This window comes from Colobus angolensis, unplaced genomic scaffold (assembly GCF_000951035.1).
Source record: "Colobus angolensis palliatus isolate OR3802 unplaced genomic scaffold, Cang.pa_1.0 Scaffold422, whole genome shotgun sequence".
Classification (NCBI taxonomy): Eukaryota; Metazoa; Chordata; class Mammalia; order Primates; family Cercopithecidae; genus Colobus; species Colobus angolensis.
In genome coordinates this window covers 1035297-1048538 of record NW_012117622.1, presented here as the reverse complement: position 1 = coordinate 1048538, position 13242 = coordinate 1035297, and the positions used below count along the sequence as shown (strand labels likewise).

At 35.2% G+C, this 13242-nt stretch overlaps 1 protein-coding gene across 1 annotated transcript in view; it reads right to left on the bottom strand.

Annotated features, from left to right (window-relative positions):
* CCDC39 (coiled-coil domain containing 39) overlaps positions 1-13038 on the bottom strand; it is a 56949-nt gene extending 43911 nt beyond the window's left edge. The window contains exons 1-6 of the mRNA XM_011956702.1: positions 12836-13038; positions 5291-5410; positions 3248-3394; positions 1962-2120; positions 1080-1172; positions 855-983 (exon numbers count right to left, since the gene is read on the bottom strand). Coding sequence (XP_011812092.1) covers positions 855-983; positions 1080-1172; positions 1962-2120; positions 3248-3394; positions 5291-5410; positions 12836-12925 — 738 coding nt within the window. The 5' untranslated portion in view covers positions 12926-13038. The remainder of the gene's footprint in view (positions 1-854; positions 984-1079; positions 1173-1961; positions 2121-3247; positions 3395-5290; positions 5411-12835) is intronic.
* Positions 13039-13242: the final 204 nt, after the last annotated feature.

Genomic DNA, 13242 nt, shown 5'->3' with positions numbered 1-13242 from the left:
AAAAAAAAAAAAAAAAAAGAATTAAGAGAACCTCATAGTTAAGATTGGCTGTCCTTTGTCCCTCCTAGGGAGGTATATAACCCATTTTGTTGATAAAATGTTGGTTACTTACAGAAATTGAAAATATAACAACCGAAAGTAAACCACACCCAGATACCAAAATTTAAACTCCCAGTAGCCTGAGCTGCTTGCCAAATGCCTTTCCATGGAGTAGAAGGAATTTAACCCATCTTCTCATCTGACTCCGAATTCCTTCTCTTTCTCAAATCTTCCCACTTTTACTCCCCATTATTTCACTCCTTGATGATTTTCCAAAAACATTCTCCTAAATTACCTCTGAAAATAACAGGAGATAACACTTGGTCTGTGTTATCAGTGCACTATTCCCCGCTTCCAAGCCTCTATGTCTTTATTAGTGTCTCAGTTTCAAATTGTAGTCTAGGTTTCTTATCTGACTCTCTCTCTCCTTGTCCCTTGGCTATTCATGGAGGTTCATTTCCCTATTGTAACTTACTGCCAAATAGCATACACATTAAATCCAAGGGACCTTGGACAGCCATGTGTAAATCAGGGCGTTGGTTTTATTGCAACAACAGTATCTACTGACTTTCTGTTGTTCCACAATTCTAAGACGACAAGATCCAGTGTTTGGAGTTATAATACTACATGCAAATAATCTTCATCACATTTCCAAATGCATATAGAGTCAGCTTTCAAAAATATTTACCAAAACTACTCAATATTGCTACAAAATTGACTTTCAAATAACAATGTGATTTACATTTGGAATAATGAGTTAAATACAAAAGAGACAAATACAGCTGAACATTACAAGGACCAAACAACTACTTTACCAAAGCACAGTTATCTATGTCTCCATCCCTCTTCTGCATCTGTTCTATTGTGTTCTCCCACTGTTTAATGAGTTCTTGTCTTTCATTATGAATCTTACGAAAATCTTGTGCCGCTTTATCCAATTCTAACTGTCAAATAGAGAGCAAACAACACTTCTGTAAATTTAAGTGGTTTTGCAAACATCACCTTGAAAATTAAGAAATAAAAATCTTCCTTAAACTAACCTGTGCACTTATAGTCTCTGTAAGTTCGTTGTCAAGTATCTTTCTTTTTTTATTACATTCCAAAGTTAGTCTTTCTAATTGCAGAGTCAGTGCCTATAATTATATACAAAGATACTTAAAATTCTCATTCTACTAATTTAAATGTTATTAGTGTATCTAACATTAAATAGTATTATACTATACATATACATTTATTTGATATCTAAAACAACTGTGAAATAATATCTTTCTTATCTTTTAATCCCAGAAAGCTAGTGTAATGTATTTGCACATAGCTGCATAAAAACTCAACTGTTTCTAAAATGACTTTTAATATTTTTAAAGTAAATTAGAAAAAACTTGCTATAATTTGCTATTTGAAAGTTTAAAATAATGCATTTTAAATCTACTAGAAAATAGCATGTTTTATAATACTAGCTTTATTAGTATCACCAGATATAAGTAGATTTTAAGTGATTTTTATAACATAATCAATAGCACTACAGTCTCAAATCAGCAAAAACTACATGTAATATTCAAACTACATTTTAGGCAAAATAGCTAAAATACATTAAAATACTTCTAGTAGAAAACTGTCTCTTCTGAAATGCTTTTGAGCATCCTTATAAATCAGGATATTCTTAACCTACGGTTCGTGGATCCTCAAATAATCAAAGGGAATCAGAGAATCTATAAAACAGTCAGCAATATTTTATGGGTATTTGAATATAGTCATTTTTTTCTACAGAGAAGACATTTGGCTTTATTAGCTTCTCCAAGAAGCCTCTGACTCAGAAGTTTCAGAATTGCTCCCTTAAAAATCGTAAGTATAACTTTAAGTAAATAGGTTGACATACTATAGATTTAGAGAAAACTTAACAGTTACAATTTGTAATTTCTCACCCTGATTTTATTATCATCTTGTTGTGCATACTTCTGAAGAGTGAGAGCATCACTGTCTTTATGAGCTGATTCTTCTAACCAGGCCTCCAATGCTTGCTGGTCCCAGTTCATTTGACATTTCAAACCATCCAATTTTTGAGTGGCTTTAAATATGCCATTCTAATTTCCAAAGAGAGAGAGAAAAGGGGACATTACAAAACATTGTTTATTATACAGACTAAAATAAAACATACCTTTATATACTATGAAGCAAAATTTAAAAAGAAGAAATCCTGTCCCTGCCTTCCAGATGTTTGTAATATGCCATATTTTAACTATATAACTATTACACTTGTATCTTAATTCTTTGATTGTAAAATAGAGGAGAAATGACTGTACAAAGTCAAGAACAGTAGTTGAGCCAAAGGTTGCTTTAAAAGGCTTTAGGCTTTAAGGTAGCTCCCTCACAGCAACTGCATTAATCATTCCACCAAAGCCACCCCAAATATATATGCAATCATAGTTAAAATAATATGTTTGGAATGCTAACTCAAATCCAAGACAAGTATCCTTCAGCCCCATTTCCAATCATATTGTTTGCCCCTACGAAGTCTCTTATAGAGAAATGTTGGAAATACTTCCAATTGAAGTAAATATAGTAAAAGAGATAAAAACATTTATGTACTAAATTTAGTCACTTAACAAATCTCGACTCATAAAAAAACGGAGAAGACTATATAAACAAATACAAATTAATAAGTATGTAATTATATACAAAGATTACATTATAAAATATGTACATGTATTTCCATATGTATATGCACATGTAAAGAGAAGAATCAGAATTTGGAAAGAGCTCCCAAATCAAGTAACTATAAACAAAAGAAAAGACAGAAATAGGTTAAAGTAGTTTAATGTTAGAGTCACAAAACTGATAAATCAATATGAAAGGTCAGCATTTTAAATGAAATTCAAAACTAAAAGTGATTTTTTAAAATGTGGCTATTAAAAATATTACACTTACATATAAACCATGCCTGGTATTTTATAACAGGCAGCAAGCATGGTACTTATAGTAAGTCTCAATAAGTAGCTGGTGAATGAATAATGGGAAAAATGTAATATTCCATTATTGTTTCATTCAAATCACAGCTCCATGTGTCTTTCATTGTCCAAAAAATATGTAAGGAAACACTAGGAAACTAATGTATGCCTTTTCCATACAGGGAAAAAAAAAAGTCAATGCTCATTTGGTGATGGAAGAATGAGCAGTAGCACAGAATTTTAAGTAATATTTCAACATATACTTCTTTATCACTTTTCTTTTCCAGTATTGAAGCCATCTCATTTTCCAGTCGTTGAATTTCATCTTTCACTCGTTCCAATTCTCTTTGAGCAATGGCCTTAAAATGTTCTTCACTTTCAGTCTCACGCTCCCTTGCTTTGCAAAGAGACTACAGAATAACACACCAGATGAAAAGGCTTTTAAAATTTTAGAAATTTTGAATAAAAATATTTATAATAATCCATTAGATTAAAACAAAGTTCCCATAAATTGCTTACATTAAGTACTATTAATTCCACTAGTCTAAAACCTACATTACATTAGACTGTGATTACAATATAGTTGGTGTTGCTCACTAGTTGTAAGAAAGTCAATGAACTGTGCTAGGAGAAAATACTGTCAATAGTTTTCACATCTACTTTGATCTAGGAAAACTAAAGAAAACCAAAGGTTTGGTAAGACTTAAAACTTTTTATCTACAAATAAGAAATATCCATTAAAAAACAATTGAGAAATGAGATGTTTTATATGAATTGATCAAATATTAAGACATTAATATTTTTAAATAATTAAGACATTATTCTTAAATAATTATTTAACACCAATGGTTGTAAATATTCCCTAGAATATATTAGCACATAATCACACCTTTGTGTTCAGTTGTATGTAATAAAAGAGTATGTGTTAACTAATTTTACAGTGCCTCAAAGTTATAATTTAGTATTAATTTTACAGTACTAAAGCTACCATTGTTGGAGGCTTATTATTCTTTTGTCTCTATTACTCTATTTATTTGAAGTTTGATGATAGTAAGATACAACTACAGAGTCTCTGCCTCTCAAATCCCCAGCTCAGTAGTTCAATAACTTAAGGAAAAGTGTTGTTCCAAATAGTTAATCAATTACTCAACCACACTGAGATTCAAGAATTCTGAGTTTGTTTTTGAGTTTATTAAATTTGTAACTTTCTAATAAGACTTGTAAGCCATGCAATACTTACTTATCTATATTGATTATAAATTGCTTTTTAAAATATGGCACTGTTCATTTTTTGAAACTGCATACTATTTCTCAGACAGTAGATGCGCTTTAGAAAAAAAACTAGTTAGAGATAGAAGTTAGAAAACTTTCCAATGCTGTTTGCTGAGCTGCCTGGTTTGCTGGGCATCATTAGGGAGTGAGTTTCTACACTTGAACAGATTATTTATAAAACAAGCTTACTTAATCACTGCAAGTTTTAATTTTTATTATATTTATGTTAACATTTCTAAGATGCCTAATGTCTTCCCTAGTTACCTTAAATAAAGTCTCTTGAGTATAATTTAACTTTTTAATCTCAGGATTATTACTATGAGTTTCAATTCCTGAACAATGCTAAAATGCCATATGTGTAGACTACTGGCCTCCACTCCAAATGGCCCCAGTGAGTTGTGCTGATAAATTAAAAAGGAGACAGAAATTTTATTATGTGTTATATTAGCTCTGTTTCTGCTTATAGTCATCATTTCTCACCACCATCATTATACCTTTCTCAAATAACCTGCTGTCTAATACAGACTGTTTGAATAATGATTTCTCCTTTCATATGGATTAATTTTTTGTTTAAAATTGGAGAGGTAGCAGCACTTTGGGAGGCTGAGGCGGGCAGATCACCTGAGGTCAGGAGTTCGAGACCAGCCTGGCCAACATGGTGAAACCCCGTCTCTACTAAAAATACAAAAATTAGCTGGGTGTGGTGGCAGGTGCCTGTAATTCCAGCTACTCCAGATGCTGAGGCATGAGAATCACTTGAACTCGGGAGGCAGAGGTTGCAGTGAGCTGAGATCATGCCACTGTATTCCAGCCTGGACAACAGAGCAAGACTCCGTCTCAAAAAAAAAAAAAAGGACCAGTAGTTAGTTCCTCTAAGCCTTTTTCTATCTACTTTCATGTTCAAGGTTATGTTCACAGTAGTTTAATTATGCTAAGCCTTCCTATTAGAGCTGTAAAAATCACAGATGTAAATGCACTATGAGATATTCCATGACTACACATGATATAATCAACATAAATTTCAGTTACTGTACCTGTGTAATTGAGAGCTCTTGCTTAACATTTTTGAAGTGAGAAGTCATAGAATTAATACGCTCTTCATACTCACGTAACTCATCTTGCAAGCTTGCTCTTTCATCCTTCAGCTTTGACAACTGTAAATAATAAATACTATGATTAACCAAAGTTCTATTAACTTTTACCATATGAAGGACCTAAAATCGAAGAAAATTAAATTTTCATTTACTTGTCTCAGTCAATTTGAACTGCTATAACAAAAATATCATAGACTAGGTAGCTTAAACAAAATTTAATTTGATTCATGAGAAATTCCTCACAGTTCTGCAGACTAGGCAGTCCAAGATCAAGGTGCCAACTAATTTGGTTCCTGGTAAGGGCCTTCTTTCTGATTTGCAGACAGATGCCTTCTTGCTGTATCTTCACATGGCAGAGAAAGAGATCATCTCCCTCTTGTCTTTTCTTAAAAGGGCACCAGCACCAGCATACCTCTATGACCTATTTACTTCTCAAAGGCTTCACCTCCAAATACCATCACATTGAGGACTGAGACCACCATATGAATTTTGGGAGGACACAAACATTAAAAACATAGCATTTTGTTTCTTTAAATGTCCACATGAACTTCTAAAATCTACTAATTCTTTAAATATTATAAAATAGTGTTGTGATTTGGAGATTACTGTGGGAAAATTAGCACCATATTATACGGAATAGAAATCTCTCAGATTTGCAGCAGTAGTAGATCTACTCAAAAACGCATTTTTCATACAGCAATACTATATTTTTATAGGGCAAAAATGAGATTCTATTCCATTATTAAACCACAAGGTATCTTTTTTTTTTTTTTTTTTTGAGATGGAGTCTTGCTCTTGTTACCCAGGCTGAAGTGCAGTGGCGCAATCTCAGCTCACTGCAACCTCTGCCTCCCGGGTTCAAGCGAGATTCTCCTGTCTTGGCCTCCTGAGTAGCTGGGATTACAGGCGCCCACCACTACACCTGGCTAATTTTTTTTTTTTTTGGTATTTTTAGTAGAGAAGGGGTTTCACCATGTTGGCCAGGCTGGTCTTGAACTCCTGACCTCAGATGATCTGACCGCCTCAGCCTCCCAATGTGCTGGAATTACAGGCATGAGCCACCATGCCCGGCCTAAACCACAAGGTATCTTAAGTAAACAAGAGCATACTAACAAGATGTAACAAAAACACAGAGCAAGAACCATAAATTTGAATAGTCGCTAGGCACCAAGCATGATTTCTTCTCCAAGAACTCCTTTTCAAACCCCATTGAACTGGGCTAAGCTTAAGAGAACAGAACAACTGACTCTCATGTACCTAGAAACTGTTTCTTATTTTGTTTACCTTTGAATTATAACTCTGACTAGAAACAAAACTGTGTAAATGTTAAACAAACAAAATAAATCCTTGGGAAATTGTAAGACAGATTCTCAGGATTATTGGAATATACTATCCCTCAAAGCAGAATATAAGCTCAACAAAATAAAAATACGTTTTCTTAAGGTCTGGAGCTACAGTCCCCAAAGTCAGAGATATCTCCTGAGGGTACACAACACAATCCACTGCAGTGTGAAAGGAAATATTAGAATTTCTATTTAAGAAAAAAATACTAATTTACTCATTTATATGTCCTATACTAATATTACATACATATTTTTTTGCTTGTCATCAAACTTTTACTTTTAATTCCCTCTCGTTTCTTGTTCTTTTTTAAAAAAATTATTAAACTGAGTTCTTAGTTTCTTTACTTTTTGTCTTAATGATTGAATTAAAAAGGCATTTAAAGCTATATGTTTTCTTTAAATAAATTTTTGCTGTTTCCCATGGATCTGGGCATGAAGCAGTCTCTTTTTATGGTTTTCTAAAAGGTGATTTTTCCATTTCAATTTCTTTTCATATAAGGGCCACCGAAGAATATTTCTCAGAAACATGCCTAAGTATTTAATATGGAGGATCATTTTTAATTATTTAATACATAATTTTTAAAAATAGTTTTAAAATTATTATAAATTATATTGGCTTATTATCAAATAATGTGACCTACAAAATGTTTGTATAGCATTTTAGGGATTATAATTTTTTAATTTTGGTAAAATATACAACAACATAAAATTTTCCATTTTAACCACTGCTACGGGTACAGTTCAGTGGCATTAAGTACATTCACACTGTTATACAACCATCACCACCAATCCATCTACAGAACTTTTTCATCTTCCCTGAACCTCTATAAACACTAACTCCCCATTCCCTACTCCTCTCAGCCCCTGACAATCACCATTCCACTTTCCATCTCTATGAATTTGACTACTCTAGGTACCTTATATAAATGCAATCATGCAATATTTGGCCTTTTGTTTCTGGCTTATTCACTTAGCATAATGCTTTCAAGTTTCATCATTGACTTAACGCATTAAGATTTTTGTTTTGGTATAGTATACGATCCACTCTTGTAAATGTTTATGTTTTAAAGTGTATATTCTCTATTCAAGAGATAGATGTCTCTGTGTTTTTATTTTTATTGTATTATATCCCTTATATCCTATTTTTGTCTAGTAGAGTTGTCTAATTCTGAGGTGCTCAATGAAATAGCTCACTGTAACTGTACTTTTGTCAAATTCCCCTTGCATTTATAATAGGTCTTGCTTTTATGTAATTAGCTGCTGTGTTTAGTACATAGAGCTTTATGACTTTTATTTGCTTCATCAGTTATGCCATTTATAATTGCATAATGTCCCCAGAGCAAGATTGTCTCAAAAAAAAAAAAATTGTTTCCATGGCAACAACCCAATGACTCGGAAATTATTACCCTTGTTTTAGAAATTGCTGCATAATCTGACCCTAAGTATATGTATAATTAAAAGTGGGTATAAATATGACTGCAGAACTGCCTCTGAGCTGCTACTCTGGGCACCTGTTTTCAAGTATCCCTGCTCCACAAGGAGCAGTACTTCTGCTGCTGCATCCTGCCGCTTCAAGAAAAGTTGCTGTCTAACACCACTGACTCACCCTTGAAATCTTTCCTGAATGGAGCCAAGAACCCTCCAGGGCTAAGCCTCAATTTTGGAGCTCACCTTCCCTGCATCAAAAGATTTAGTGGTCCAGATAGAAGATTAAATCAGCCACAATCAGTTTACAGATGCAGTGGTGTGATCTCAGTTCCCTGCAACCTCCACCTCCTGGGTTCAAGCAATTATCATTCTTCAGCCTCCTGAGTCGCGGGGATTACAGGCATGCACCACCATTCCTGTAAGCCAAAGCCTAATCCAGAGCAAGGCCCTTAACTTTCTTCAATTCTATGAAGGCTGAGAAAGGTGAGGAAGCTGCAGAAGAAAAGTTTAAAACTAGCAGAGCTGGGTACATGATGTTTAAGGAAAGAAACCATCTCCGCAACACAAAAGTACAAAGTGAGACAGCAAGTTCTGATGCAGAGGCTGCAGTAAGTTATCTAGAAGATCTAACAAAGATCATTGATAAAGGTGGCTACACCAAACAACAGATTTTCAACATAGATGAAACAGCCATATATTAAAAGAAGATGCCATCTATGACTTTTATAGCTCAGTAGGAGAAGTCATTGCCTGGCTTCATAGCTTCAAAGGACAGGTTGACTCTTTATTAGGGGCTAATGCAGCCAGTGACATAAAGTTGAAGCCAATGCTCATTTACTATTCTGAAAATCCTGGGGCCCTTCAGAATTATGCTAAATCTACTCTGTCCATGCTCTATAAATAGAACAAAAAGGCCTGGATGACACATCTGTTTACAACTTGGTTTACTGAACATTTTAAGCCCACTCTTGATTCCAGCTGCTCAGAAAAAAAGGAATTCCTCTCAAAATATTACTGCTCATTGGTCGAGTGTGGTGGCTCATACCTGTAATCCCAGCACTTTGGGAGGCCAAGGCAAGTGATCACTGGAGGTCAGGAGTTCAAGAGCAGCCTGGCCAACATGGTGAAACTCCATCTCTACTAAAAATACAAAAATTAGCCAGTCATGGTGGCGCATGCCTGTAATTCCAGCTACTCAGAAGGCTGAGGAAGCAGAATCGCTTGAACCCAGGAGGTAGAGGTTGCAGTGAGCCAAGATCACACCACTGTATCTCATCCTGGATGATAACCGAGTAAGGCTCCCTCTCAAACAAACAAACAAAAAACTTAATGCTAATTGACAATGCACCTGGTCACCCAAGAGCTAGGATGGAGATGTACAAAGAGATTAATGTTTTCATGCCTGTTAATACAACATCCATTCTGCAGTCCATGGATCAAGAAATTTTGACTTTCAAGACTTATTTCAGAAATACATTTTGTTGGGCTATAGCTGCCATAGATAGTGATTCCTATGATGGATCTGAGCAAGGTAAATTGGAAACCTTCTGAAAAGGATTTATCATTCTAGGTGCCATTAAGAACATTCATGATTCATGAGAGAAGACCAAAATATCGGTATTAATAGGAGTTTAGAAGAATATTTCAGCCCTTGTGGATAACTTTGAGAGGTTCAAGTCTTCAATGGAGAAAGTAACTGCAGACAAGGTAGAAATAGCTAGAGAACTAGAATTAAAAGGGGAGCCTGAAGATGTGACTGAATTGCTGCAATCTTAATAAGAAACTTGAACAGATGAGGAGTTGTTTCTTATGGATGAGCAAAGAAAGCGGTTCCTTGAGATAGAATCTACTCCTAGTGAAGATGCTGTGAACACTGTTGAAATTACAAGGGATTTAGAATATTACATAAACTTATTTGATAAAGCAGCAGCAGAGTATGAGAGAATTGACTCCACCTTTGAAAGTTCTACTGTGCATACAATGTTATCAAATATTATTGCACGCTACAGAAAAATCTTTCATGAAAGGAAGAATCCATTGATGCAGCAAACTTCATTGTTCTCTTATTTTAAAAAATTGGCACAGCCACTTGAACCTTCAACAACCACCTTGATCAATCAGCAAACATCAATATCAAAGCAAGACTCTCCACCAGCAAAATGGTTACAACTCATTGAAGGCTCAGATACTTGTTAGTATATTTTTTAACAACAAAGTATTCTTAATTAAGGTATGTACACATTTTAAATTTTTTATTGAACACCTAATAGACTGAAGTAAAAGTAAACATAACTTTTACATGCACTGTGTGACTTGCTTTATTGCAACCTTCACCTTATTGCAGTGGTCTAGAACTGAACTCACAGTATCTTGAATGTATGCCTATACAAGAAAAATGAAGGTATGTGATCTAGGAAATACAGCTTCAACTCAGCAGAAGAATAAAGAGAATTTCTAAGGTAACAGTTGTAAAACAGGTCTGTGGGGAAATCTGTACATATTGGAAAATAGGGTACCCCAGAAGGAAGTGGGTGGGAAGTAAGGGGCAGAAGGAATAGAAGAGTACCTTGAAGATCTGATACTTTGATTTAAGATGTATAAACTTAAAGCAGGCAATGCAAGGAAGTAGACTGGCAATCTAGGATGCAAGAAATTAAAATCACAGTACTACAAGCCCTTCTTGCAACAATCATTTGAGGATAAAATCCAGCCAGCGAAAAGACAAATCAAAAGAAAAGTTCAAGAAAGATAAACTGAATAAAAGTGACTGCAGTAAGGACCATTAAAGCAAATCAAGTATAAAACTAACACTAAACACTTGTAATAAATTAAGGGCATTGAATCAAATGCAAATAAAACTTGATAATATTAAAAATGATAAAACCATTATTTTTAATAGGGGAAGAGGACATGGGAAAATGTGTAAGAGTGCTAACTTATTCTTTAAAATCAAAGACATTCAGTAATCTATAATTGAAATATAGAGTTCTTAAAAACTATTTTTTAAGTAGTTTTTCTTAACTTAGAGGAATTTTTTAGCAATCAGCACCTTTTGTGATCAAGTAATATTTACCTGAAATTCAACAACTGCTTTTTCTTCTCTCAAATACTAAAATTAATATTTTGTGTTAAAAATAGCATATATATAATAGAATTCCATTATAATACTCCTCATTTTTCTCTTCTTTCTGTATATCTGTATACCAAGATGTCTGAAATGTGTGTTTAATGCCACGATAGTCATTTCTACAGTACAGTGGACACTTTGGGGAGGGAATACCTTATGTTTTTATCTCATACCCTTCTATTCTGTTTGAATATCTTAAGTTTACAGGAGTTGCTTTTTAAATGTCAGGGTTTATTTATGTAATGCAATTGTGGTCCTCTTTTATCTTCTTTATACGGCTCTGTAATTTTTTAAAATGGCTAATATAGGTAATATGTACATAAAAATTCTGTGAGACACAATAAGCAATAACACTAAAACCTAAAATTTGGATGGAATTTAACCCATATTATGTTCCTAGAGCCCGCGAAGTAATTAGTTTGTTTATCTCCATCTCCACTTTACAGAAAAAGAAGCAGGATTAGGGTTGGTAAGTAGGATCTGAACCCAGGGCTGGATACTTAGTATTAATTCCTCAGTACTCAGTGCTAGATTTCTTCTATTTCTTAATATTTGCCCTTCTTTGGGGAAAAATTGCAGTCTTCTAAATTACACATGAGTAAATAGGTCAGAACGTTTTAAAAAGTCTTTCCATTCTTTTCAAAAGGTAGAGTCAGGGGATTTTCATTTTCCTTTTTTAGAGCTGAGAAAACTTTCTGTTTCATTTTATAAAGTTGTGTAAGCATCATCTGTTATTCTTGGACCTTCTTCTACACAAATCACCACCACAGTTTTTCAAAATTTGCTGACCCGGCTGCAAGTTTTTATTTTTTTATTTTTATTATTTCGCAGAGACGAGGTGGGAGGGGTTTGTGGGGGGTCTCGCTTTGTTGTTCCAGCTGGTTTACTTCTGGCTTTTAGGGACCCTCAGCCTCAGCCTCCCAACGTGCTGGGATCATAGGCGTGAGCCACTGCGCCCGGCCTGCAATTTTTTTTTTTTTTTTAACAACTGCTATGAATTGTAGTGAGTATAAGTTCGTCCTTACAACGTAAAATTTCTTATGTCAATCTGTGACAACTCAATCTTCTCTTTGAAAAATTGTAAACTGCACATTTCACATTCTTACTGGGCTGCTCCTGTTGAAAACATCTCAAGTCACTTTCAGCTTTAAACATTATAGACGGAAACTCACAAAGAAATATGAACCTTCTAGTGTTTAATTTATAAACGTGTGCAAATAACCGTTGCTATGCAAACCTCAGAAGTTCTTTTCCAAGCAGCTCTTTAATTTTTGAGCAAGCAAAAAGCGGGCGTCAGAACCAGCCTTTCTCTCCCGCCAGGAGGAATGAAATAAGAGGAATGGGCATGAGGGAGTAATAATTCGAGCTTTATAACCCTAAATGTCAATTATGGTTTTAATAACATTTTTTAACGCTTAGCAATTACTGAAATAGGGTAAGGGACGAGGGCGATGGTGGGGGGAGTTTTAGAGGAAGCACAAGATTAGGAAAGGAGAGAAATAAAAGGGCTGGGGTAGTACTGCCAACCAGAAAACGCCCCCCAGCAGGCCCTCTCTGCTTCCTCCCGCCTTCTTCAATTGATCTCACCTGATCTTCCAGTATCTTGTTCTCCTCGTTCGCCACCGGGATGGCGAACCCATCCTCCCAGTGCAGCTCAGCCAGGAATTCGCTACTCATGACTGCAAACGGATAGAGAAGGTACAGAACAAAGATCCGCCTTCTTGTACATCGGGTGAACAGCACTCGCGTCAAGCCCAGGAACCTGCACAACGCCTCGGTGATTGCCGCGGGAGCCCGACCAACCTTCCCGCGTCCTTAGTTACCAAACAGGAAGCGCTCCAGACCAAAGGCGAAACTTCCGGTTGAGAACTCCCCGCCTCCAGGCCGAATAACCTTTTTTTTTTTTTTCACCTTGAGCACTGAGGGAAGAGCAGCAACTTACCCCTCCCGAAGTTCCCGAGCTTGCTAGGCGGCAGCATAACTTTCCACGAAAA